Genomic DNA, 23494 nt, shown 5'->3' with positions numbered 1-23494 from the left:
ACCTAAGTGCCCAATGCTTAAATTTGGCTCCTCCATCCTCCCTCTTCCCACCTGTTTCCCCCAGATGTCCAAAGCTAATCCAGCCTCTTTTATTTTATGCAGGGCTCAACTTTTCCCTAGGCTCTGGACCCAAACGCCTTCCACGTCCTTTGGAACCTGCTTACTACCTTTATTCCCTCGCAGTCTGGCTCCTTCCTCCATCCTGGGTGACCAGTGGGTGCCGACATTGACATTCATATAAGAACACGGAGGAGGTGCAGGTGGGAGGAGATGAGCTCAGTTTTAGCCAACTTAAAATAGAGTCTGCAGAGCCCGTGGGACACAGGGGAGGTATTTGGGGACCCAGAGTTGGGGAACTGTGGGTAGATATGGGAGCTGAAGATACTGACAGCAAAGGGTGCAACTACAGTTCACCTAGCATAGAACCCTATGTGACCGTTAAAAAGAATGAGGCTCAGTGAAGTGAACTCATAGGGAAACTTGCCCACAACAAATTAGACGCAGGATGCAGTAGAAGGCTAAGAGAAGTCTGGAGCCAGACTTGGATTGAAAGCTTGGCACTGACACTTGCTATGTGACCTTGAACTGATTACTTAACGTTACTCTGTACTTTGGTTTCCCAATCTGCAAAGTGGGGATAAGCAATAATACATCCTTCTGTTTGATGTGAAGATTAAATAAATTAATCCACATAAAGCACTCAAGCCAGGCTTGGTGGCTCACACCTGTAATCCCAGCACTTTGGGAGGCCGAGGTGGGCGGATAACCTGAAGTCAGGAGTTCGAGACCAGCCTGGCCAACATGGTGAAACTCTGTCTTTACTAAAAATACAAAAATTAGCCAGGCCTGGTAGTGAGCACCTTTAATCCCAGCTACTCGGGAGGTTGAGACAGGAGAATTACTTGAACCTGGGAGGCGGAGGTTGCAGTGAGCCGAGATTGCGCCACTGCACTCCAGCCTAGGTGACAGAGTGAGACTCCATCTCAAAAAACAAAGTTTAAGTTTTATTAGGACATTTTGTTTTTTACAAGTATTAGCATAATATTAAAAAGATACTTTTTATAAAGATAATTTTAGACATGGGCAGTTACAAAAACAGTGGGGTTTTCATGTACCCTTCACCCAACCTTCCCTAATATTAGCGTCTTAAATAAATAATAGAACAGAATTCTCAACCAGTAGCGATTTTGTTTCCCAAGGGACATTTGGCAACATCTTGATACATTTTTGGTTGTTACAACATCTTCAGACATTTTGGAACAGGAGATACTACTGGCTACTGGCATTTAGTATTAGATGCCAAGGATGCTGCTATCATCCTTCAAGGCACAGCCCCCACCAAAAGAATTATCCAACCCAAGAGCTGAGCATGGTGGCTCACACCTGTAATCCAGGGCTTTGGGAGGCCAAGGCAGGAGGATCGCTTGAGCCCAGAGTTGGGGACCAGCCTGGGCAACATGGCAAGACCCCATCTCTACAAAAATAATTCACTGGGTGTGGTGGCACGTGCCTGTAATCCCAGCTACTTGGGAGGCTGAGGTGGGAGGATCTCTTGAGTCTAGGAGTTAAGAGGCTGCAATTAGCCATAATCTTGCCACAGCACTCCAGCCTGGGTGACAGAGTGAGACTCTGTCTCAAAAAATAAAAATAAAATAAAAATAAAAGGCTGGGCACGGTGGCTCACGCCTGTAATCCCACCACTTTGGGAGGCCAAGGTGGGTGGATCAAGAGGTCAGGAGTTCAAGACCAGCCTGGCCAAGATGGTGAAAACCCATCTCTACTAAAAAGACGAAAATTAGTTAGGTGTGGTGGCGGGCGCAGGTAATCCCAGCTACTCGGGAGGCTGAGGTGGAGAATTGCTTGAACCCCGGGAGTGGAGCTTTCAGTGAGCCAAGATCGTGCCACTGCAGTCCAGCCTGGGTGACACAGAAAGACACTGTCTAAAAAAAAAAAGAAAAAAAAAATCCAACCCAAAAAGGTCAACAATGCCAAAGCTTAGAAACCCTGCCATAATATAATTATCAACACTAAGAAACCAATATCAATATAATACTATTAACTAAACCACAAATTCCCCCCAATCCTGTTTTCCCACTAATGTTCTTTTTATGTTCCAGGATGGGTGCTCACTGCTCCTGGAGTGTCACTGTTTCTGGTCCCTCTAAGTGGATAGAGCAAGGAAATATACATATGTATACACACATCTATATGTATCAGTATATCTGTTAAACAAAAACCATGAATTCAGACTGATGCCTCCAAATCCAGTCCTACAAGGTTCATTTTAAGCACTCCCATCTCCTGTTTTATTTGTAACTTCCTTCTCCACAGTGAGACACCCAGCTCTCATTATCTACAAGTTTACTTATTTGTTCAACCCTGTTTGTGTGTATTACATGGGCCCATGTGCCCACACCCACACACACAAAAGTAGCTTCAAAATTGCTAAATCATGGCTGGCCCAACGGCTCACACCTGTAATCCCAGCACCTTGGGAGGCTGAGGCGGGCGGATCACTTGAGCTCAGGTGTTTGAGACCAGCCTGGCCAACATGGTGAAACCTCGTCTCTGCTGGAAATACGAAAAATTAGCCAGGTGTGGTGGCTCGTGCCTGTAGTCCCAGCTACTTGGGAGGCTGAGGCAGGAGAATCGCTTGAACCTGGGAGGCAGAGGTTGCAGTGAGCCGAGATTGCACCATTGCACTCTAGCCTGGGCAAAAAGAGCAAAACTCCATCTCAAAAAATAATAATAAAAAATAATAATTAAAAAAAAAGCATAGAAAAGCAAACTATGGAATGGCATATAAATATTACAGAACATATAATTATCCCCATATGATAAAAACTCTAGGTTATTCCAGAAAGTTTCTAGAGTCACTCGAATGTATTAATGCCCACCACTAGGGGGAGGAGTGGTATAAGAAGAAATTCAGGGCCGGGTGCAGTGGCTGACACCTGTAATCCCAGCACTTTGGGAGGCTGAGGCGAACAGATCACGAGGTCAGGAGATCAAGACCATCATGGGTAACATGGCGAAACCCTGTCTCTACTAAAAAAAATTAGCTGGGTGCGGTGGCGTGCACCTGTAATTCCAGCTACTCAGGAGGCTGAGGCAAAAAAATCACATGAACCTGGGAGGTGGGGTTTACAGTGAGCTGAGGTCGCGTCATTGCACTCCAGCCTGGGCAACAAGTGTGAAACTCCATCTCAAAAAAAAAAAAAATTAAATTTAAAAAACAAACAGGACAGGAGCAAGGTTGACACAAAGAACTGTGGCCAGGGGAAAAGAGGGACAGTTGGTCTCCTGTCTACTCAAACCTAGAAGAATACAGCAAATAACATTATGTGCCAGGCATCCTGCTATTCTAATTGCATGATCTCATTGAGACTGTAGTGCTCATTTTTAGAGGATGAAACTGAGGGTCGCAGAGGCTGAAATCCCACTGCTAAGGATCAATCAAAATTCAAATGTAGTCGGTCTGACTCTTGAGGCTGGGCTCGTGTAGCCACACTTATAGTGCCACACTGCCTCAGTGTCTACTATCACGTTATTTTTGTCTTGAAAAGAAGTGCCAGGACCAGGCATGATGGCTTGTGCCTATAATCTCAGTACTTTGGGAGGCCAAGGCTGGAGGATCGTCTGAGGTCAGGAGTTCAAGACTATTTTGGGCAACATAGGGGAGACCCTGTCTCTACAAAAAATTTTAAAATGTCAGACGCGGTGGCTCACGCCTGTAATCCCAGCACTTTGGGAGGCCGAGGAGGGTGGATCACTTGAGGTCAGCAGTTTGAGACCAGCCTGGCCAACGTGGTAAAACCCCATCTCTACTAAAAATACAAAATTTAACCAGCATCATGGGGCATGCCTGTAGTCCCAGTCTCCTGCCTCAGATGAGGCAGGAGAATTGCTTGAACCCAGAAGGCAGAGGTTGCAGTGAGCTGAGATCGTGCCACTGCACTCCAGCCTGGGTGACAGAGCGAGACTCTGTCTCAAATAAATAATAATAATAATTTAAAAATTAGCAGGTGTGGTGGTACACACTGCCCAGCTACTTGGGAGGCTGATGCAGGAGGACTGTGTGAGTCCAGTTCAGGGCTGCAGTGGGCTATGAACGTACCACTGCATTCCAGCCTGACAGCAAGATCCTGTCTCAAAAAAAAAAAAAAGTGCCAGGAACTGTGGATGTTTAAACATGCTTTAAACTCATCTATACCTCCTCACAATATGCCAATTGAAAGCAGACATGAAGTAAACACAATTATTTCCAGTGGATAAGGAAGTAAAGGCTTACGGAGGTTAAAAAATTTTGCCTAGTGTCACTCAGCTGCAGAGCTGACATTCCACACATGGTCTGTGTGATTTCAGAATCTGAATTCCTGCCATATAAGTACCGCGCGCTAACCGATTGCGCCACTGGAGCACACCAGAATCTGAGTTCCTAACAATTATATCTACTGTCATTACCCGGAGGTTCTTTGGTCTATTAGGGTGACAATAATCCCAGGGTCTCTTGACCTTCAGACACCCACAGCAAACCCAGAGCTCTCTCTGGGCTCCCACACAGACTCCCAGCCTGCTGGTCTACTCTGCCCGCATGGATCCAGTTGATCGGAACTCTTCTTTTAGCAGCTGCATACTGACGGTGCAGTGATGACCAAACAGCAACTGATCCACCCATCACTAGACAGCTCTCATACAAAGAGACAACAACAAAGCAACATCTAAGTCTTTATTAAGGTGAGTTTTTACAAACAAGCACCTATCCCAGTGTGGGGGATGAGGATGGGAGAGGAAAGAGGGGCAGGAAGATTATCATCTATTGATAATAAAGCTCCAGGTTCATCCCATCGTGGATTTCATCTGAAGGAAAGGTGTTAAGGAATCCTGACTCTGACTTCCGTCCCCACCCCTCTCATCCATTCACAGCTGGGTTGGGGTGGCCTGAGGTCTCAGCCCAGGGCTAAGGAAGCCCATTTTGGACCAGGCCATTTTTATTTGGAGAGAACCGAAACTTTACAAAAGAATTTCTGGCTGGGCGCAGTGGCTCACACCTGTAATCCCAGCACTTTGAGAGGCCGAAGCAGGTGGATCACTTGACTTCAGGAGTTTGAGACCAGCCTGGGCAACACGGTGAAACCCCGTCTCTATTAAAAATACAAAAAGTTAGCTGGGTGTGGTGGTGGGCACCCGTAATCCCAGCTACTTGGAAGGCTGAGACAGGAAAATCACTTAAACCTGGCAGGTAGAGGCTGCAGTGAGCCAAGATTGTACCACTGCACTCCAGCCTCGGCAACAAGAGCAAAACTCCATCTCAAAAAAAAAAAAAAAAAAAAAGTTTCTGTTCCTTCTAGGCCAGGCGCAGTGGCTCACGGCTATAATCCCAGCACTTTGGGAGGCCGAGGTGGGAGGATCACTTGAGGCCAGGAGTTTGAGACTAGCCTGGCATACATGGTGGAACCCCATCTCTACTAAAAATACAAAAACTAGCAGGGAGTGGTGGCACACACCTGTAATCCCAGCTACTTGGGAAGCTGAGGCAGAATTGCTTGAACCCGGGAGGTGGAGGTTGCAGTGGGTCAGGATCGTGCCACCGCATACCAGCCTGGGCGACAGAGCCAGACTGTCTCAAAAAAATAAATAAAAAAAATAAAAATTTTAAAAAGTTTCTGTTCCTTCTGCACAATAGATCTGCCTGAGTCTCACACTCCACCCTGACCTACTATCCAGCACCCAGGTGGAGGTCAGTAATAAATATTTTGAACTTGAAGTCAAACTATTTCACCAACCACCCTCCTCCCCAACCAAATAATTACCTAGCTCCCATTTTCTAAGTGCTCACCATGTGCCACGTATTAAGTTAAACACTTAATATGCATAAGCTCATGCAGACTTTAGTTTTGAACAAAGATAACCGAGGCTGGGTATGTAGATGCTTCCTCAAAAAGTCACACAAAGGATACAGTCCCCCAGAGACACGTGGTCCTTAAAAATCGTGTACCTAAGAAAAAGAGACATTTCAGAGATAAAGCTAAGGAGGCTCTTCAGTCTGAAGGCCGAATGAGGTAGCCAAGCCTAAGCAAAGGGCTGCCTGCAGCGCTACCCCAACCAAAACCTTCCGGCCTAGTCCAGTCCACCCAGTGGCTCTACCGCTGCACTCACCACTTCTTCAGGACAATCTTGTTCCAACGGGTGCCAGTTTGGGCTGCAATCAGCTTCTTAAGGTCCCCGATGGTATCATCCGTGCTGGGCGCAGAGCAGTTAAGGCAAATGGAAGCGGTAGAACGAGGAAGAGGACATTCTAGGGCAGAATACCATCTGCCAGGACCCCATCCACCCCCTCTCCCGGGTTTAACTAAAACCATCCGACAACACAGATTGAGTTGCCTGCCTCACGCCAAGCACCCCTGCGGGTACCACTGTCTCTCGGCTGCCAGTGGATACTTGCATTTAACGCGGACCTTCTTCCCCAGACGGTCGTTGCAAACAACCTCGATCATCCTAGCTGGAGCTACACAAAGCGGGGGGTGGGTGGGAGGCAGCAGAATCAGAGCTTCAGGCGTCTCCCAGGCCCAAAAGCCCCAGCCTACAAGTCTCCCAGTCCCAGGCCCTAAAATTCCCGGTTACTGAGCCTTCCGTTCTGCCCCCAAGCCCCCGGACTCGAATACTCCCAGGCCCCAAGTCCCCTGTCCCAGGGCCGCGAACCCCAGGCAGCCGCGCCTCCGCCCCTTCTCGCCGCCCGAAAGCAAAACTCCCTGGCCTCACCTCCCACCGACCCCAGACCCTGGGTGGCTGGGTCGCGACAGCTTTCTCCGACTCCGAGCCTCTCCGCTTGACCCCCTCACCTCGAATCGCCTCGAACCGTCTGGAACCTGCCGACGCCACCAGCTTCTCACCCGAGCGCTGAACCTCGGTCGCAGTTAACACTAGGAACCGGAAGCGGAAGTAAAAGTTCGAGGCCGGAAGCCCTGCCCCTAGCCAGGGGGTGTGGTCAACACTGGGATAAGTTCTTCCGGGTCTGCCGTCTGTTGTGTGTTTGCGGTTCCCAGGTACGGTTTCGATGTCCCAAGCCTTAGCAGGGGGACGCCTGTGGTAGGCCCGCCGGGTAGAGAGGGGGGCCTCGGCGGGTTTGTGGCCAGGGAAGGGGCGTGGAGCGAGAGTCAGAGGTCAGGCGCCGGCGCCCAGCTCGTTTGAAGTCATTGTTTGTTATAGGGAGACTCGGTCACATGGTGGGGACGCCAGAGGGTCCCGGGAGTAGGGGTAAGCTCCTCTTGCTGCGGCTACTAGAAGCGAGGGCGGAGGGTGGGGGCGGGGGACGAGTTCTGCAGTCATCCCTTCTGACCCTCTGGGTTCATTCAGGGCTGGGCCTTGTGAGCATTTGGCTCACCTCTTCCCTCTGGCCATCTCGTTCCCCCGGGATGCGGACTCCAGTCAGTAGGCGAAGCTTGATCCTGGACTAGACTCTACGCTGCCCAACAGCTGCTGTTACCGCATGGTGCCGCACAGTTCCAGGCTCTTGGTGTCCCGAACAAAGATTTGGACCAGACACACAGAGATGGCAAAGCTGCAAGTTTATTAAGCACAGTATTCCACTCTCGGAGTGGGGAGAGCGGACTGACCTCTGCGAGATAAGATCAGCCCCAGCTTGGTATAGTTTGGGTCTTTTTTTTTTTTTTTTTTTCTGAGACGTAGTCTCGCTCTGTTGCCCAGGCCGGAGTGCAATGGCGCCGTCCCGGCTCACCGCAACCTCCGCCTTCCGGGTTCAAGCCATTCTCCTGCCTCAGCCTCCCGAGTAAGTAGCTGGGATTACAGGCGCCCGCCACCACGCCCGGCTAATTTTTGTACTTTTAGTAGAGATGGGGTTTCACCATGTTGGCCAGGCTTTTTTTCTCTTCCCAAGGCTGCCTAATATCTAGCCAGTGTCTACCTTTTTGAATGATAAGTGTGTTGCTTACCTTTGGCCCCTGTGTGCTTCAGAGCCGCCTCCATTCCATAATTTTAAGTACATGCATGATATGCCGTCCATATGCATGAGCGCTAATGAGCTGGTTATCCTTATCATGTTAAGGATACTTTTTGTCTTTAATGCGCGTGCTTATGCCTAAAGAACTGCTCCTTACTGGTTTGGTCCTGATTTCCCCGGCCATGGGATTTTTACTGTTTTTTTTTTTAAAATTTTATTTATTTATTTATTTATTTATTTATTTATTTAGAGACGGAGTCTCGCTCTGTCGCCCAGGCTGGAGTGCAGTGGCGCGATCCCGGCTCACTGCAAGCTCCGCCTCCCGGGTTCACGCCATTGTCCTGCCTCAGCCGCCTCCCGAGTAACAGTAACAGGGACTACAGGCGCCCCCTACCACGCCCGGCTAATTTTTTTGTATTTTTAGTAGAGACGGGGTTTCACTGTGTTAGCCAGGATGGTCTCGATCTCCTGACCTCGTGATCCGCCTGCCTCAGCCTCCCTAAGTGTTGGGTGTGAGCCACCGCGCCTGGCCTTTACTCAGTTTTTAGTCTTCCTTTTGTTTTGTCTCCTCAGCTTCTGCCATTTATCTTGCTTCTTGCTGGGTGAGCAAGAAGGGGCGGATGCCCCTTCACCTTGCTTCTGCTCTCTGCTTTTTTTATTTTTAATTGAGACGGGGTTTCTTCATGTTGGTCAGGCTGGTCTCGATCTCCCAACCTCAGGTGATCCACCTGCCTCGGCCTCCCAAAGTGCTGGGATTACAGGTGTAAGCCACCATGCCCAGCTTCTCTTCTGTTTTTCTATGCTAAGGTCTCATAATGTTTAACCCGTGTACTTTGCTTAAAAATTCCAGAAACTGGCCTTGAAAAATCTAAATATAGGCCGGGTGTGGTGGCTCATACCTGTAATCCTGGCACTTTGGGAGGCCAAGGCAGGCGGATTGCATGAGTTCAGGAATTGGAGACCAGCCTGGGCAACACGGTGAAACCCCGTCTCTACTAAAATATAAAAAATTAGCTGGGTGTGGTGGCCTGCGCCTGTAGTCTCAGCTACTTGGGAGGCTGAGGCAGGAGAATTCTTCTCTTGAACCCAGGGGGCAGAGGCTGCAGTGAGCCGAGGTCACACCACTACACTCCATGCTGGGAGACACAGTGAGACTCCGTCTCCAAAAGAAACCAAACAAAAAAAAGAAAATCTAAATATAAAACCAAGGTTGTGGAACGTCCCATCCCAGGGAAAGAATCCACAATCCTGTTTTGGTCAAGCTGACACCTGCCAGACCAGCAGGTGGCCCATTACTCAAAATAGTAATGGAAACCAGACATGCTGACTTGTGCATCTGAACTCCATGTCCTGACCCCTAGCTGCAGCTGTGCCTCGGTAGAACACCCCTTTTCTTTCCTGTCTCGATGATTGTTGGAGCACTCTGTAAGTTTCCCTAATAAATGCTTTGGACTGATTGCTCTGGTAATTGGTGTTTTCTTGAAATCCCCACTGGCCCCATCTTGGGATGATTTAGGGCATTCCTTTGTGGGAATTCCCCTGCCTCTGCTTTTGGGGAGACTCTAGCTGGGATAAAACAGATTGGAAGGTCAAAAGTGAGCTGAGGGGGCTGAGGTGCCTGAGGAAGTTTAGAAGCAGCACATCTTTGCATTCTCTTAGAAATCCTGGGTCACGGCCAGGCACGGTGGCTCACACCTATAATCCCAACACTTTGGGAGGCCAGGGTGGGCGGATCACTTGAGGTCAGGAGTTTGAGACCAGCCTGGCCAATTGGCGAAACCTCATCTCTACTAAAAATATAAAAATGTGGCAGGCGTCTGTAATCCTAGCTACGCAGGGGGCTGAGGCAGGAGAATTGCTTGAACCCAGGAGGCAGAGGTCGCAGTGAGCTGAGATCATGCCACTGCACTCCAGCCTGGGCAACAGAGTGAGACTCCGTTTGAAAACAAAGAAATGCAGGGTCACACAAGCATTGACTGTAGTTACCACTTCATGGTAGGATTACTGAGAGTCTCATTCTCCCTTCTTTTTTTTTTTTTTTTTAGATTTTTTTAATTTTTTTTTTTCTTTTTTGAGACAGTGTCTTGCTCTGTCACCCAGGCTGGAGTGCAGTGGCACAATTATAGCTCACTGCAACCTCCAATTCCTGGACTCAAGGGGACTCACCTCCTGGGACTTCAGGCGTGCACCACCACGCCTGGCTGATTTTTTTTACTTTTTGGAGAGACAGTCTCACTATGTTGCCCTGGCTGGTCTCAAACTCCTGGCCTCAAGTGATCCTCCCAAAGTACTGGAATTACAGGCATGAGCGACCACACCCGGCCTCATTTTCCCTCTTCGTGGTGTTTTTCCAGATTTCTGACACAGAACATATGTTACTTTTGTAATCACCGGGGGTGGAAAAGGAAATGTTTGCTTTTTCAAAATGTTCTAATTTCTCAGTGCTTGATTCAAAGATCTGCCAAGCACAGGGTCTTGGTGCTGAGCTGTGGGGCGAGGAGTTAAAGGGATGGGAAGTGCTGCTGAGAGAAGAGGAAAATGGGGCCAGGTGCCATTACATCACACCTGTAATCCCAACACTGGGAGACCAAGGTGGTAGATCACCTGAAGTCAGGAGTTCGAGACCAGACTGGGCAACATGGCAAAACCCTGTCTCTACTAAAAATACAAAAATTAGCCAGGTGTGGTGGCACATGCCTGTAGTTTCAGCTACCTGGGAGGCTGAGGCACGAGAATCACTTGAAGTCAGGAGGCAGAGGTTGCAGTGAGCCGAGATCACACCACTACACTCCAGCCTGGGGGACAGAGTCGGACTCCCTCAAAAAAAAAAAAAAAAGGCTGGGCGCAGTGGCTCACACCTGTAATCCCACCACTTTGGGAGGCCGAGGCGGGCGGATCACCTATCACCTCAGGTCAGGAGTTCGAAACCAGCCTGACCAACATGGTGAAACCCCATCTCTACTAAAAACACAAAATTAGCTGGGCGTGGTGGCGCATGCCTTAAATCCCAGCAACTTGGGAGGCTGAGGCAGGAGAATGGCTTGAACCCGGGAGGTGGAGGTTGCAGTGAGCTGAGATCGTGCCACTGCACTCCAGCCTGGGCAACGAGAGCGAAACTCTGTCTCAAAATAATAAAGAAAAGAAAATAAATTTTAAAAAATAAAGTGGTACAAGGTTTACAAGTGTGTAAGAATGCCTCCATTATTTTAACTGAACTCTTAAGTTCTGAGAAAACCCAGGCAGGGTCTTAAGGACTTTGTTTTACCTTCTAGCCTTTGCTCGAAGGCCCCAGTTTTTCCAGGTCTTTAATATTTAACTTACGTGTTCATCAGAGCTACCTCAAGGTGTTGGTGAAGGCTCACTGCTGTGGTTGCACATGGAGACCTGGAGTGCTGTAGGAAGATCTGCTGTTCTCACAGCCGCTTTTCCTGGGAGGTGGATACTTCCCAGGAGGTAGAGTTTCGGGTCAAGACCCAAGGAGCAAGCTGGGCAGGCTTCTTCTCCCCCCTTGTTTCTTGGGTTCCTGGCCCAGAGGAAGGAGCTTGTATGTGGGTTTCTTTTGCTCTCACCTGACTACTTCCCTCCCTCCAGCCCTGTATGCTGGTGGTGTAGGAATCCCCTGTAACTGAGTGGGGATGGCGGGGAAGGGACACCTGGGTTCTGCCAAACTTAAAGGTACTCCCCTTCCCCTGCCAGAGTTCACAAGAAGGGAAATAATCTTAGGGGTGGAGGGAGGGGCATAGGAGTTTCCTTCCCCCATTATCTGAGCACCTCAGCAGGGCCGGGGTGCACAAGTCCCACCTGCCACCCCAGAATTCAGTCTGATATAGGAGGGCAACAAGCCAAGAAGACACACGTAATGCAGCCATAAAAAAAGAATGCAATCAGCTGGGCGTGGTGGCTCACGCCTGTAATCCTAGTACTTTGGGAGGCTGAGGCAGGAAGAACTTGAGCCTAGGAGTTCAAGACCAGCCTGAGCAACATGGGAAAACCCCGGCTCTACAAAAAAATACAAAAATTAGCCGGGCGCAATGGCTCACACCTGTAATCCCAGCACTCTGGGAAGCTGAGGCAGGTGGATCACCTGAGGTCAGAAGTTCGAGACCAGCCTGGCCAATATAGTGAAACCTCATCTCTACTAAAAATATAAAAATTAGCCGGACATGGTGGGTGCCTGTAGTCCCAGCTACTTGGGAGGCTGAGGCAGGAGAATCACTTGAACCTGGGAGGCGGAGGTTGCGGTGAGCTGAGATTGTGCCACTGCACTCCAGCCTGGGTGACACAGCAAGACTTCATTTCAAAAAACAAAACAAAAATTAGCCGGGCATGTTGGCATGCGCCTACGGTCCCAGCTACTTGGGAGACTGAGGTGGAAGGATCACTTGAGCCCCAGAGGTTAAGGCTGCAGCGAGCTGTAATTTCGCCACTGCACTCCAGACTGGGTGACAGAGCGAGACCCTGTCTCAAAATTAAAAAAAAAAAAAAAAAAAAGGAATGAAATCATGTCCTTTGCAGTAACATGATTTTTTTTTTTTTTTTTGAGATGGAGTCTCGCACCCGTCGCACAGGCTCCTGGAGTACAGTGGCACGATCTGGGCTCACTGCAACCTCCACAATCTCATATTCTTTTTTTTTTGAGACAGAGTTTCACTCTGTCACTCAGGCTGGAGTGCGGTGGCGCAATCTCAGGTCACTGCAATCTCCGCCTCCTGGCTTCAGGAGGCGTGTGTGTGTGTGTGTGTGTATGTGTGTATATATATATACACACATACACACACACTTTTTTTTTTTTGGACAGGAAGTAGAATTTATTGGTGAGTATTAAGAGGGGGGCAGCACATTGGAAGCCCTCATGAGTGCAGGGCCAGCCACTTGTCCAGAGGGCCACGATTGGGGATGTACTTGACCCCACAGCCATCTGGGGTGAGCCTCTTCTCAGCCACCATGTCTTCAAATTAATCAGCATTGAACTTGGTGAAGCCCCACTTCTTTGAGATGTGGATCTTCTGGTGGCCAGGAAACTTGAAGTTGGCCCTGCGCAGGGCCTCAATCACATGCTCTTTGTTCTGCAGCTTGGTGCGGATGGACATGATAACTTGGCCAATGTGAACCCCGGCCACAGTGCCCTGGGGCTTTCCAAAGGCACCTCGCATGCCTGTTTGGAGCCTACATTGTGGTAGTGCAAGGTCAGAAACATGAACATCCATCGGAAAGGCCTGTCTCCAAGGTCCCTTAGAGCAACCCATACAACCAACAGGCTGCATACACTACCAAGGAAGCTGCTGTGTGCAGCCATTGCACACACACATATTTATAGTTTCTTGGTGGACTTGTCAATTCAGAAAATATCTGTAGTATCAATGAAAGTGAAAAATTCAACAGGTCCTTTGGACACGATATTCCACTAATACAAATTTATCCTTGCGCATAGACATCAAGAAGCATTACTAAGTAAAAAAGTAGAGTTCTCTGACTCTCTACCAAGCCATTCGCTCGGGGCCAGACCCACAGGCCTCGCCCCGCCTCAACCACGCCTTCATGGCGTGGTCTTCTCCCTGTCTCCGTCCCCCCGTCCCCACCTTCCGAGCGTCTCCATCCTTCCCCAGCCATGCCCTTGGCGCCTGGTCCTGCTGCAGCCTGGTTTCCGTCCCGACCACGTCTCCACGGCTAGGTCCTCGTCGTCAACCCCGCCCCCAAGGTCTCGCCCCGCCCTAGCCCCGCCTTCCAGCGGTTGTCCGGGCCTCTACTCGCCCTGCGAGCCTCGTCCCGCCCTAGCCACGCCTCCAAGGCGAGGTTCTCGTCTGCAGCCCCACCTAGGCCTCGCCCCGCTCCTGCCGCGCCTTACGGGCTTGATCCTCGCCCCACCCCAGCCACGCCTTCTGGACTTGGTCCTCGTCTCTAGCCCCGCCCCCTAGCCGCGCCCCAGCCCCGCCTTCCGGACTTGGTTCCGGTCTCTGGCTCCGCCCCTGAGCCTTGCCCAACTCCAGCCACGCCTTCCGGGCTTGGTCCTCGCCTCTAGCCCCGTCCCCGGGTCTCGCCCCTCCCCAGCCACGCCTTCCGGACTTGGTCCTCATCTCTAGCCCCGCCCTCGGGCGGTGCCCCGCTCCAGCCACGCCTTCCGGGCTTGGTTTTCGTCTCTAGCCCCGCCGCAGAGCCTCGCCCCGCTCCAGCCTCGCCTTCTGGGCTAGGTCCTGGTCTCTAGACCCGCCTCCGATCCTCACCCCACCCCAGCCACGCCTTCCGGACTTGGTCCTCGTCTCTAGCCCCGCCCTCGGGCGGTGCCCCGCTCCAGCCACGCCTTCCGGGCTTGGTTCTCGTCTCTAGCCCCGCCCCAGGGCCTCGCCCCGCTCCAGCCTCGCCTTCTGGGCTAGGTCCTGGTCTCTAGCCCCGCCTCCGATCTCACCCCACCTAAGCCACGCTTTCCGGACTTGGTCCTCGTCTCTAGCTCCGCCCCCGAGCTTCGCCTCACTCCAGCCCCGCCTTCCGGACTTGGTCTTAGTTCCCAGTCGCGGCCAAATCACGCCTCAGCCACGTCCCGCAAGCCTCTCACTGCCTCAGCCACGCTTTCCTGGCTGGTTTCTGGTCCCCATCCGCGGCTGGTCGGGTCCTGGGACCGAATCACTTCCCAGCGAGAGGAAAGTCAAATTTCTCGACCGGCTACGGGAAGGTCGCGGCCGCCGACCTGTCAGCCGCCTCGGCGCCCCCAGGAGGACCCCTCGGGTCTCTTTAACCGGAAGCGGAAGTGCGTGTCGGCGGGATCATGGCGACTTTGGTCGAACTGCCGGACTCGGTCCTGCTCGAGATCTTCTCTTACCTCCCGGTACGGGACCGGATCCGCATCTCCAGGTGCGGCCCCGCCTCCAGGGGGAAGGGCAGGGCGGAGGGCGCAGCTGGCACCTGGAGATGCGATGTGGCCCAGGGCTGGGGTCGTTCTAACCGCGCGTCCCCTCCCCCAGGGTCTGTCACCGCTGGAAGAGGCTGGTGGACGACCGGTGGCTGTGGCGACATGTTGACCTCACGCTCTACACGGTACGCGCAGCTGGCCGGGCGGGCTTGGGCCGCGGTCGCGGTGCCCGGACCCCGAAGACAACCTCTCCCACCCTGGGACAGTGTGTCGGGGCCCGGGCTGGGGATTTAGAGCCAGGCGGTCCGGGGCCTATCTCGGCATCATCGCTTACCAGCTCCTCTTCGACCTCAGGGCCTCAATTTCTCCATCCCTGCAATGGAGATAAAGGACAGTACCTGCCTCACGGGGCTATTGTGGGACTTCACTGAGATCACGCAGGGAAAGGGCTTAGAACAGTCTGGCACATATTTATCATTCGATAAATGCTAATTTATGACTATGTTATCAAGCTTTTGTTTTGTTTTTGAGACAGAGTCTCGCTCTGCTGCTCAGGCTGGAGTGCAGTGGTGCGATTGCAGCCTCGACCTCCCAAGCTCAAGCGATCCTCTCGCGTCAGCCTCCTGAGTAGCTGGGACCACGGGCGCTCGCCACTACACCTGCTAATTTTTTATTTTTTGTAGAGACAGAGTCTCACTATGTTGCCCAGGCTGGTCTCGAACTCCTGGGCTCAAGTGATCCTCCCGACTTAGCCTCTCAAAGTGCTCAGATTACAGGCATGAGCCACAGCAACTGGCTCAAAACATTTATAGATATATTTGTTGCCCTTTTTGAAACTGTCTTCATAGATAATTGCTATTATAAAGTGGATTTGCACCTTTCCTTTTACGTTACTTCATATGTGTGTCCATAAACAATTATAGTATTAGTAATGTATTTCTAAACTTCAGGTAATGCTGTTCTACTATTTAGATAGTGTTCTGCTTTTAAACAATTTTACTGTATATATCCATCTGTAACTCCCTTTAATACAGTGTTGCTTTTGAAGTTCTTTTTTTAAGGACGGAGTCTTGCTATGTTGCCCAGGATGGTCTCGAACTCCTGGACTCAAGCTTTCCCCCCACCTCAGTCTCCAAAAGTGCTGGGATTACAGGTGTGAGCCACAGTGTCTGGCCTGATATTATGAAACTTTTTCTCAGTTGTTGAAACTTATTCTCAGTTGTTGGTTTTGCGAGGAAAAGTTGATTTGTCCATTGGTTTTGTGCGCATTTAAAATTTTACCAACTTTAACTGCTACCCTTGTGAGTTACCATTCGGTGGCCACTATTTCTAGTCAATTTCTGCTGACCCACACGGGTCTAAATTTGACAAGGAAGATTTGAGTCCTCTGTCAAAAGTAGCCCATAACATTTATGCTCTGCAGTTTATCTTTTTCTAATTTATTTTTTTGAGATGGATCTCACTCTGTCACCCAGGCAGTGGCGAAATCATAACACACTGCAACCTCCATCTCCTGGGCTCAAGCCATCTTGCTGCCTCAGCCACCTGAGAAGATTCATTAAAACATGTTTCTTTCTCTCTTGGTTCATGATATGGTTTGGCTGTGTCCCCACCCAAATCTCAACTTGAATTGTATCTTCCAGAATTCCCACGTGTTGTGGGAGGGACCTGGGGAAAGTAATTGAATCATGGGGCCAGTCTTTCCCATGCTATTCTTGTGATAGTGAATAAGTCTCACAAGATCTGATGGGTTTATCAGGGGTTTCCACTTTTGCTTCTTTCTCATTTTCTTTTGCCGTCAACATGTTAAGAAGTGCCTTTCACCTCCCGCCATGATTTTGAGGCCTCCCTAGCCATGTGGAACTTAAGTTCAATTAAACCTCTTTTTCTTCCCAGTCTCAGGTATGTCTTTAGCAGCAGCGTGAAAACAGACTAATACTGTAAATTGGTAGCAGTAGAGTGGGGCATTGCTGAAAAGATACCCAAAAATGTGGAAGCAGCTTTGGAACTGGGTAACAGTCAGAGGTTGGAACAGTTTGGGGGGCTCAAAAGAAGACAGGAAAATGTGGGAAAGTTTGGAACTTCCTAGAGACTTGTTGAGTGACTTTGCCCAAAATGCTGATAGCAGTATGATCAATAAGGTCCAGGCTGAGGTGGTCTCAGATGGAGATGAGAAACTTGTTGGGAACTGGAGTAAAGATGACTCTTGTTATGTTTTAGCACAAAGACTGATGGCATTTTGCCCCTGCCCTAGAGATTTGTGGAACTTTGAACTTGAGAAAGATGTTTTAGGGTATCTAGTGGAAGAAATTTCTAAGTGGCAAAGCGTTCAAAAGGTGACTTAGGTACTGTTAAAGGTATTCAGTTTTGTAGGGGAAGCAGAGCAGAAAAGTTTGGAAAATTTGTAGCCTGACTATGTGATAGAAAAGAAAAACCCATTTTCTAGGGAGAAATTCAAGCCAGCTGCAGAAATTTGCATAAGTAGCAAGGAACCTAATTAGGACCATGGGGAAAATGTCTCCAGGCGATGTCAGAGACCTTCACGGCAGCCCCTCCCATCTCAGGCCTGGAAGCCCAGGAGGAAAAAGTGGTTTCCTGGGCTGGGTCCAGGGTCCCTGTGCTGCGTGCACCCTGGGACTTGGTGCCCTGTGTCCTAGCCGCTCCAGCTGTAGCTGAAAGGGGCCAACGTATAACTCGGGCTGTGGCTTAAGAGGGTGGAAGCCCCAAGTCTTGGCAGCTTCCACATGGTCTTGAGCCCGCTGGTGCACAGAAGCCAAGAACTGAGGTTCAGGGCCAGGCACAGTGGCTCAAGCCTATAATCCCAGATCTTTGGGAGGCCAAGGCAGGCGGATCACTTGAGGTCATGAGTTCAAGACCAGCCTGGCCAACATGGTGAAACCCCATCTCTACTAAAAATACAACAAATGCGTGGTGGCACATGTTTGTAATCCCAGCTACTCGGGAGGCTGAGGCAGGAGAATCGCTTGAACCCGGGAGGCAAAGGTTGCAGTGACTCAAGATCGTGGCATTGCATTCCAGCCTGGGTGACAAGAGTGAAACTCCATCGCAAAAAAAAAAAGAATTGAAGTTTAGGAACCTCTGCCTAGATTTCAGAAGATGTGTGGAAATACTTGGATGTCCAGGCAAAAGTTTGCTACAGGGGTGGGGCCCTCATGGAGAACCTCTGCTAGGGCAGTGTGGAAGGGAAATGTGGGGTCAGAGCCCCCACATAGAGTCCCTACTGGGTCACTGCCTAGTGGAGCTGTGAGAAGAGGGCCACTGTTCTCCAGACTCCAGAATGGTAGATCCACCCACAGCTTGCAACATGCACCTGGAAAAGCTTCAGACACTCAATGCCAGCCTGTGAAAGTAGCTGGGAGGGAGGCTGTACCCTGTAAAGCCACAAGGGGCGGAGCTGGACAAGACCATGGGAACCCACTTCTTGCATCAGTGTGACCTGGATTTGAGACCTGGAATCAAAGGAGATAATTTTGGAGCTTTAAAATCTGACTGCCCCACTGGATTTCAGACTTGCATGGGCCCTGTAACCCCTTTGTTTTGGCCAATTTCTCCCATTTGGAATGGTTGCATTTACCTAATACCTGTACTCACATTGTATCTAGGAAGTAACTAGCTAGCTTTTGATTTTATAGGCTCATAGGTGGAAGGGACTTGCCTTGTCTCAGATGAGACTTTGGACTGTGAACTTTTGGGTTAATGCTGAAATGAGTTAAGACTTTGAAAGACTGTTGGGAAGGCATGGTTGGTTGTGAAATGTGAAGACATGAGACTTGGAGGGGCCAGGGGTGGAATGATATGGTTTGGCTGTGTCCCCACCCAAATCTCAACTTGAATTGTATTTCCCAGAATTCCCATGTGTTGTGAGAGGGACCCAGGGGAAATAATTGAATCCTGGGGGCCGGTCTTTCCCATGCTATTCTCGTGATAGTGAATAAGTCTCACGAGATCTGATGGGTTTATCAGGGGTTTCCATTTTTGCTTTGTTCTCATTTTCTTAATTTTTTTTTTTTTGAGATGGAGTCTTGCTCTGTTGCCAGGCTGGAGTGCAGTGGTACGATCTCAGCTCACTGCAACCTCTGCCTCCTGGGTTCAAGTGATTCCCCTGCCTCAGCCTCCTGAGAAGCTGGGACTACAGGCACGTGCCACCACACTGAGCTAATTTTTTGTATTTTTTAAATTAATTTATTTGTTTTTCTTTGAGACAGAGTCTTGTTCTGTCGCCAGGCTGGAGTGCAGTGGTGCGATATCAGCTCACTGGAACCTCTGCCTCCCGTGTTCAAGCGATTCTCCTGCCTCAGCCTCCTTAGTAGCTGGGACTACAGGCGCACACCACCACATTCGGCTAAATTTTTTTGTATTTTAGTAGAGACGGGGTTTCATCATGTTGGCCAGGATGGTCTCAATCTCCTGACCTTGTGATCCACCCACATCGGCCTTCCAAAGTGCTGGGATTATGGGCATGAGCCACTGCGCCTGGCCTTCTTTCTCATTTTCTCTTGCCGCCGCCATGTAAGAAGTACCTTTCACCTCCTGCTATGATTCTGAGGCCTCCCCAGCCATGTGGAACTGTAAGTCCAATTAAACCTCTTTTTCTTCCCAGTCTCAGGTATGTTTTTATCAGCAGCATCAAAATAGATTAATACGGTTTGTATTACATGGGTATATATATGCATGTATAAAAGGCAAATGTAAGCATGCTTTCTGAAGGATTGATGATAAGCTATTTTCTTTCAGTGAATGGAAGAGTTTGATGTAGAAACACCTTTTTGGTTGGGTGCGGTGGCTCATGCCTGTAATCCCAGCACTTTGGGAGGCCGAGGTGGACAGATCACCTGAGGTCGGGTGTTTGAGACCAGCCTGACCTACATGGAGAAACCCTGTCTCTACTAAAAATACAAAATTAAGGCCAGGCGTGTGGCTCATGCCTGTAATCCCAGCACTTTGGGAGGCCAAGGTGGTCGGATCACAAGGTCAGGAGATTGAGACCATCCTGGCTAACATGGTGAAACCGCGTCTCTACTAAAAATACAAAAAAAAACGTAGCCAGGCATGGTGGCACACGCCTGTAGTACCAGCTACTCGGGAGGCTGAGGCAGGAGAATTGGTTGAACCTGGGAGGTGGAGATTGCAGTGAGCTGAGATTGCGCCACTGCACTCCAGCCTGGGCGACAGAGCGAGACTCTGTCTCAAAAAAAAAAAAAAAAAAAAAAAAAAATTTGCCGGGCATTGTGGCACATGCCTGTAATCCCAGCTACTCAGGAGGCTGAGGCATGAGAATCACTTGAACCCAGGAGGCGGAGGTTGCGGTGACTGAGATCATGCCATTGCACTCCAGCCTGGGCAACAGGAGCAAAACTCCGTCTCAAAAAAAAAAAAAAGAAAAGAAAAGAAACACCTTTGTAAGCACACATAAAGAATATGTTATTAGACAATTTTCCTTTTTCCATTAGGCCCTATGATGCCAAGTAGAGAAATCCAGCAATAAAAGGCAGATGTAAGCATGCTAACTTTTTCTTTTTAAGATAAAATGTACTTAGAATGAAATGCCCAGTGCTATCAATTATATATATTTTTTATTTTCTACTAAGCCTAACTTCCCAGGGTTGATTTTTGCAGCTTCCACTGTACCAGGCTTTGATATATATTTTTTCTGAGACGGAGTTTTGCTCTTGTTGCCCAGGCTGGTATAACGGCATGATCTTGTCTCATCACAGCCTCTGCTTCCCAGGTTCAAGCGATTCTCCTGCCTCAGCCTCCCAAGTAGCTGGGATTACAGGCATGCGCCACCACACCTGGCTAATTTTGTATTTTTAGTAGAGACGGGGTTTCTCCATGTTGGTCAGGCTGGTCTTGAACTCCTGACCTCAGGTGATCTGCCCACCTTGGCCTCCCAAAGTGCTGGGATTACAGGTGTGAGCCACCGTGCCCAGCCTTTTCATTTGTTGTTTTTTTTTTTTTTAACATAGACCTAATTTACTCTGGGTAGTTTTCGGCTTTTAAAATTTTATTCTGTGTTGCTTATTTCTACTGGAGGTGATCATTAAGAAAAGGATAAAATATCAATGGGTTGCTCTGCTGTCTTTCTTAGTCCAGAAAAAATGGTAAAAATTTATTGCTAAAGATAGGTTCTGTTAGTATCTTTTTTTCCTCTACCAGATTTATCCTTTTTTTTTTTTTTTTTTTTTTTTTTTTGAGACGGCGTCTCAGTCTATTGCCCAGGCTGGAGTGCAGTGGTGTGATCTCGGCTCACTGCAACCTTTGTCTCCTGGGTTCAAGTGATTCTCTTGCCTCAGCCTCTTGAGTAGCTGGGATTACAGGTGCTCGCCACCATGCCCAGCTAATTTTTGTATTTTTAGTACAAACATGGTTTCACCATGTTGGCCAGGCTGGTATTAAACTCCTGACCTCAAATGATCCATCCACCTCAGCCTCCCAAAGTGCTGGGATTACAGGCATGAGCCTCTGTGCCCGGCACCTGCCAGATTTATTCTAAGTGGCCGAGTGCAGTGGCTCATGACTGTAGACCCAGCAATTTGAGGGGCTGAGATGGGAGGATCGCTTGAATCCAGGAGTTGGAGACCAGCCTGGGCAACATAGCAAGACCTCGTCTCTACTAAAAATCACAAAAATTAGCTGGGCATGTGTCAGAAGTCCCAGCCACTTGGGAAGCTGAAGTGGGAGAATCACTTGAGCCTAGGAGGCCCAGGCTGCAGTGAGCCATTATCTCACCACTGCACTGTAGACTGGGTGACAGAGCAAGACCCTGTCTCAGAAAAAAAAAAAAAAAAAAAGATTTGTTCAAAGCCCTGGCAGGCAAGATGGTGCACTCAAACCATCTTGTTGAACCTGGGGAGGTTGAACCTGGGGAGGAGACTGGCTAGGGAAGGGCAGAAGCCCAGTGGCGCACCAGAATCCCCCACCCCGGCGATGTGTGTCTCCAGCCCAGCAGGGGCCTTGGAAGCTGCATACCTCTCACTCTGTCACCCCAATCTCTGGCTCTTACAGATGCGACCTAAAGTCATGTGGCACCTCCTTCGAAGGTACATGGCATCCCGGCTCCATTCCCTGCGGATGGGTGGCTACCTGTTCTCTGGCTCCCAGGCCCCCCAGTTGTCTCCTGCTCTGTTGAGAGCCCTGGGCCAGAAGTGCCCCAACCTGAAGCGCCTCTGCCTGCACGTGGCTGACCTGAGCATGGTGCCCATCACCAGCCTGCCCAGCACCCTGAGGACCCTGGAGCTGCACAGCTGTGAGATCTCCATGGCCTGGCTCCACAAGCAGCAGGACCCCACCGTGCTGCCCCTGCTTGAATGCATCGTGCTGGACCGTGTCCCCGCCTTCCGTGATGAGCACCTGCAGGGCCTGACGCGTTTCCGGGCCTTGCGCTCGCTGGTGCTGGGTGGCACCTACCGTGTGACCGAGACAGGGCTGGATGCTGGCCTGCAGGAGCTCAGCTATCTGCAGAGGCTCGAGGTGCTGGGCTGCACCCTGTCTGCCGACAGCACCCTGCTGGCCATCAGCCGCCACCTCCGACATGTGCGCAAGATCCGGCTGACCGTGAGGGGCCTCTCTGCCCCTGGCCTGGCTGTCCTGGAGGGAATGCCGGCCCTGGAGAGTCTGTGTCTGCAGGGTCCCCTTGTCACCCCGGAAATGCCCTCCCCCACTGAAATACTCTCCTCCTGCCTCACTATGCCCAAGCTCAGAGTCCTTGAGCTGCAGGGGCTGGGGTGGGAGGGTCAGGAGGCGGAGAAGATCCTGTGTAAGGGGCTGCCCCACTGTATGGTCATCGTCAGGGCTTGCCCCAAAGAGTCTATGGACTGGTGGATGTAACTACTCCACCTGCCCCTGGGACCCATCCCAGTTTTCATCGTTGAGCCCCAGACCCTCTGAGCAGCACCTTGAAGAGGGCAGATAATCAGACTTGAGGAAACTGAAAGCCCCAGGTTGAGAGAACGGAGGCCTAGGGACCTCCAGACCATTGGAATCACTGTTTGCCAGCTGTGTGGCCTTGGTCACATCATCAGCCTCTGGGAAGCCTAGTTCCCACATCTGGAAATAAGGATGATCATAGCTACCTCATGGTTACATTGCAAAGCCTTACTCTAAAAGCTCCCAGCCTCCAGAGGCTCTCAATGAAGAGTCACTTTCATGGTCGTCCTCAGGAACAGGACGGATGAAGAAGGGGTGGGGTTAAGACTTAGGGGCACCCGAGGGTCTGAGCCCCCTTATGAGTACCCAAGAAGGACTGTCTATGCATGCACACCCACAAGCCTATACACCATTTATGTACCTACACGCACGCAAGAGACGCGGAGAGATAGGCAATGCAGACTCGCGATTCAATGATCGATATGCTCATAAAAGTTCTCAATTATATTTTCTGTATTTTGTATGCTGTATTTTCCAAGACGTATATTATTTTGCTATTAAAGAAAAAAATCATTTTTTTTTTCCCGAGAAGTATTCAGTTTATTCATTCAACCAATGTTTCTTGAGCTTTTGCTATTTTGCAGGCACTGCTCTAGGTTCTGGGAAACTGGGCCACAATAATGGACAAAACTGACAAGACCCTGCCCTCGTAGATCTCATAGAAGACAGGACAACAAACAGGTAAACCAATCCATGCTTTAATTTTTTTGGGTGGGGACAGAGTCTCACTCCGTCACCCAGGC

The 23494-nt window shown here is 50.0% G+C and overlaps 2 protein-coding genes, 1 long non-coding RNA gene, 1 other non-coding gene and 1 pseudogene across 9 annotated transcripts; 2 read left to right on the top strand and 3 right to left on the bottom strand.

Annotated features, from left to right (window-relative positions):
• Nucleotides 1-4715: 4715 nt before the first annotated feature.
• Nucleotides 4716-7189, bottom strand: UBL5 (ubiquitin like 5). Of its 2 annotated transcripts, none has more exons than XM_054461647.1 (5): nucleotides 6843-7189; nucleotides 6442-6508; nucleotides 6160-6243; nucleotides 5961-5998; nucleotides 4716-4860 (listed from the first exon to the last, which is right to left on the bottom strand). In XM_054461647.1, exons 2-5 carry the CDS (start codon nucleotides 6495-6497, stop codon nucleotides 4817-4819), a joined length of 222 nt encoding a protein of 73 aa, XP_054317622.1. In that variant the 5' UTR covers nucleotides 6498-6508; nucleotides 6843-7189; the 3' UTR covers nucleotides 4716-4816. The 2 variants fall into 2 exon arrangements, with proteins under 2 accessions (XP_054317622.1, XP_054317623.1); XM_054461648.2 differs by having other exon boundaries at nucleotides 6763-6933.
• LOC134738839 (uncharacterized) lies at nucleotides 6986-9417 on the top strand. Its single transcript, XR_010124981.1, has 2 exons — nucleotides 6986-7046; nucleotides 7357-9417. It is a non-coding gene; the product is annotated as an uncharacterized LOC134738839 (long non-coding RNA).
• A 3304-nt stretch (nucleotides 9418-12721) lies between these two features.
• On the bottom strand, nucleotides 12722-13612 carry LOC129019321 (large ribosomal subunit protein uL16-like; annotated as a pseudogene).
• Nucleotides 13175-13315, bottom strand: LOC129021287 (small nucleolar RNA SNORA70). Its single transcript, XR_008496013.1, has one exon. It is a non-coding gene; the product is annotated as a small nucleolar RNA SNORA70 (small nucleolar RNA).
• Nucleotides 13613-14395: 783 nt separating the features above from the next.
• FBXL12 (F-box and leucine rich repeat protein 12) lies at nucleotides 14396-23279 on the top strand. Of its 5 annotated transcripts, none has more exons than XM_054461642.2 (3): nucleotides 14396-14806; nucleotides 14917-14989; nucleotides 21831-23279. In XM_054461642.2, exons 1-3 carry the CDS (start codon nucleotides 14721-14723, stop codon nucleotides 22650-22652), a joined length of 981 nt encoding a protein of 326 aa, XP_054317617.1. In that variant the 5' UTR covers nucleotides 14396-14720; the 3' UTR covers nucleotides 22653-23279. The 5 variants fall into 5 exon arrangements, with proteins under 5 accessions (XP_054317617.1, XP_054317618.1, XP_063514232.1 ...); XM_054461643.2 differs by having other exon boundaries at nucleotides 14406-14780; XM_054461645.2 differs by lacking the exon at nucleotides 14396-14806 and adding an exon at nucleotides 20276-20319.
• The last annotated feature ends 215 nt before the right edge of the window (nucleotides 23280-23494 follow it).

Source organism: Pongo pygmaeus, chromosome 20, assembly GCF_028885625.2.
Source record: "Pongo pygmaeus isolate AG05252 chromosome 20, NHGRI_mPonPyg2-v2.0_pri, whole genome shotgun sequence".
NCBI lineage: Eukaryota > Metazoa > Chordata > Mammalia > Primates > Hominidae > Pongo > Pongo pygmaeus.
This window is presented reverse-complemented; position numbering and strand designations above follow the sequence as displayed.

What these genes read in the sequence shown, in the direction of transcription:
- UBL5 (XM_054461647.1), bottom strand. Translation starts at nt 6,497, where the DNA reads ATGATCGAGGTTGTTTGCAACGACCGTCTGGGGAAGAAGGTCCGCGTT. An exon ending in AAGGTCCGCGTTAAATGCAA is followed by an intron (nt 6,244 to 6,441) that starts GTATCCACTGGC and finishes CTCTGCGCCCAG; the next exon opens with CACGGATGATACCATCGGGG. An exon ending in AAGATTGTCCTGAAGAAGTG is followed by an intron (nt 5,999 to 6,159) that starts GTGAGTGCAGCG and finishes TCTTTTTCTTAG; the next exon opens with GTACACGATTTTTAAGGACC.
- FBXL12 (XM_054461642.2), top strand. Translation starts at nt 14,721, where the DNA reads ATGGCGACTTTGGTCGAACTGCCGGACTCGGTCCTGCTCGAGATCTTC. An exon ending in GACCGGATCCGCATCTCCAG is followed by an intron (nt 14,807 to 14,916) that starts GTGCGGCCCCGC and finishes CCCCTCCCCCAG; the next exon opens with GGTCTGTCACCGCTGGAAGA. An exon ending in TTGACCTCACGCTCTACACG is followed by an intron (nt 14,990 to 21,830) that starts GTACGCGCAGCT and finishes TGGCTCTTACAG; the next exon opens with ATGCGACCTAAAGTCATGTG.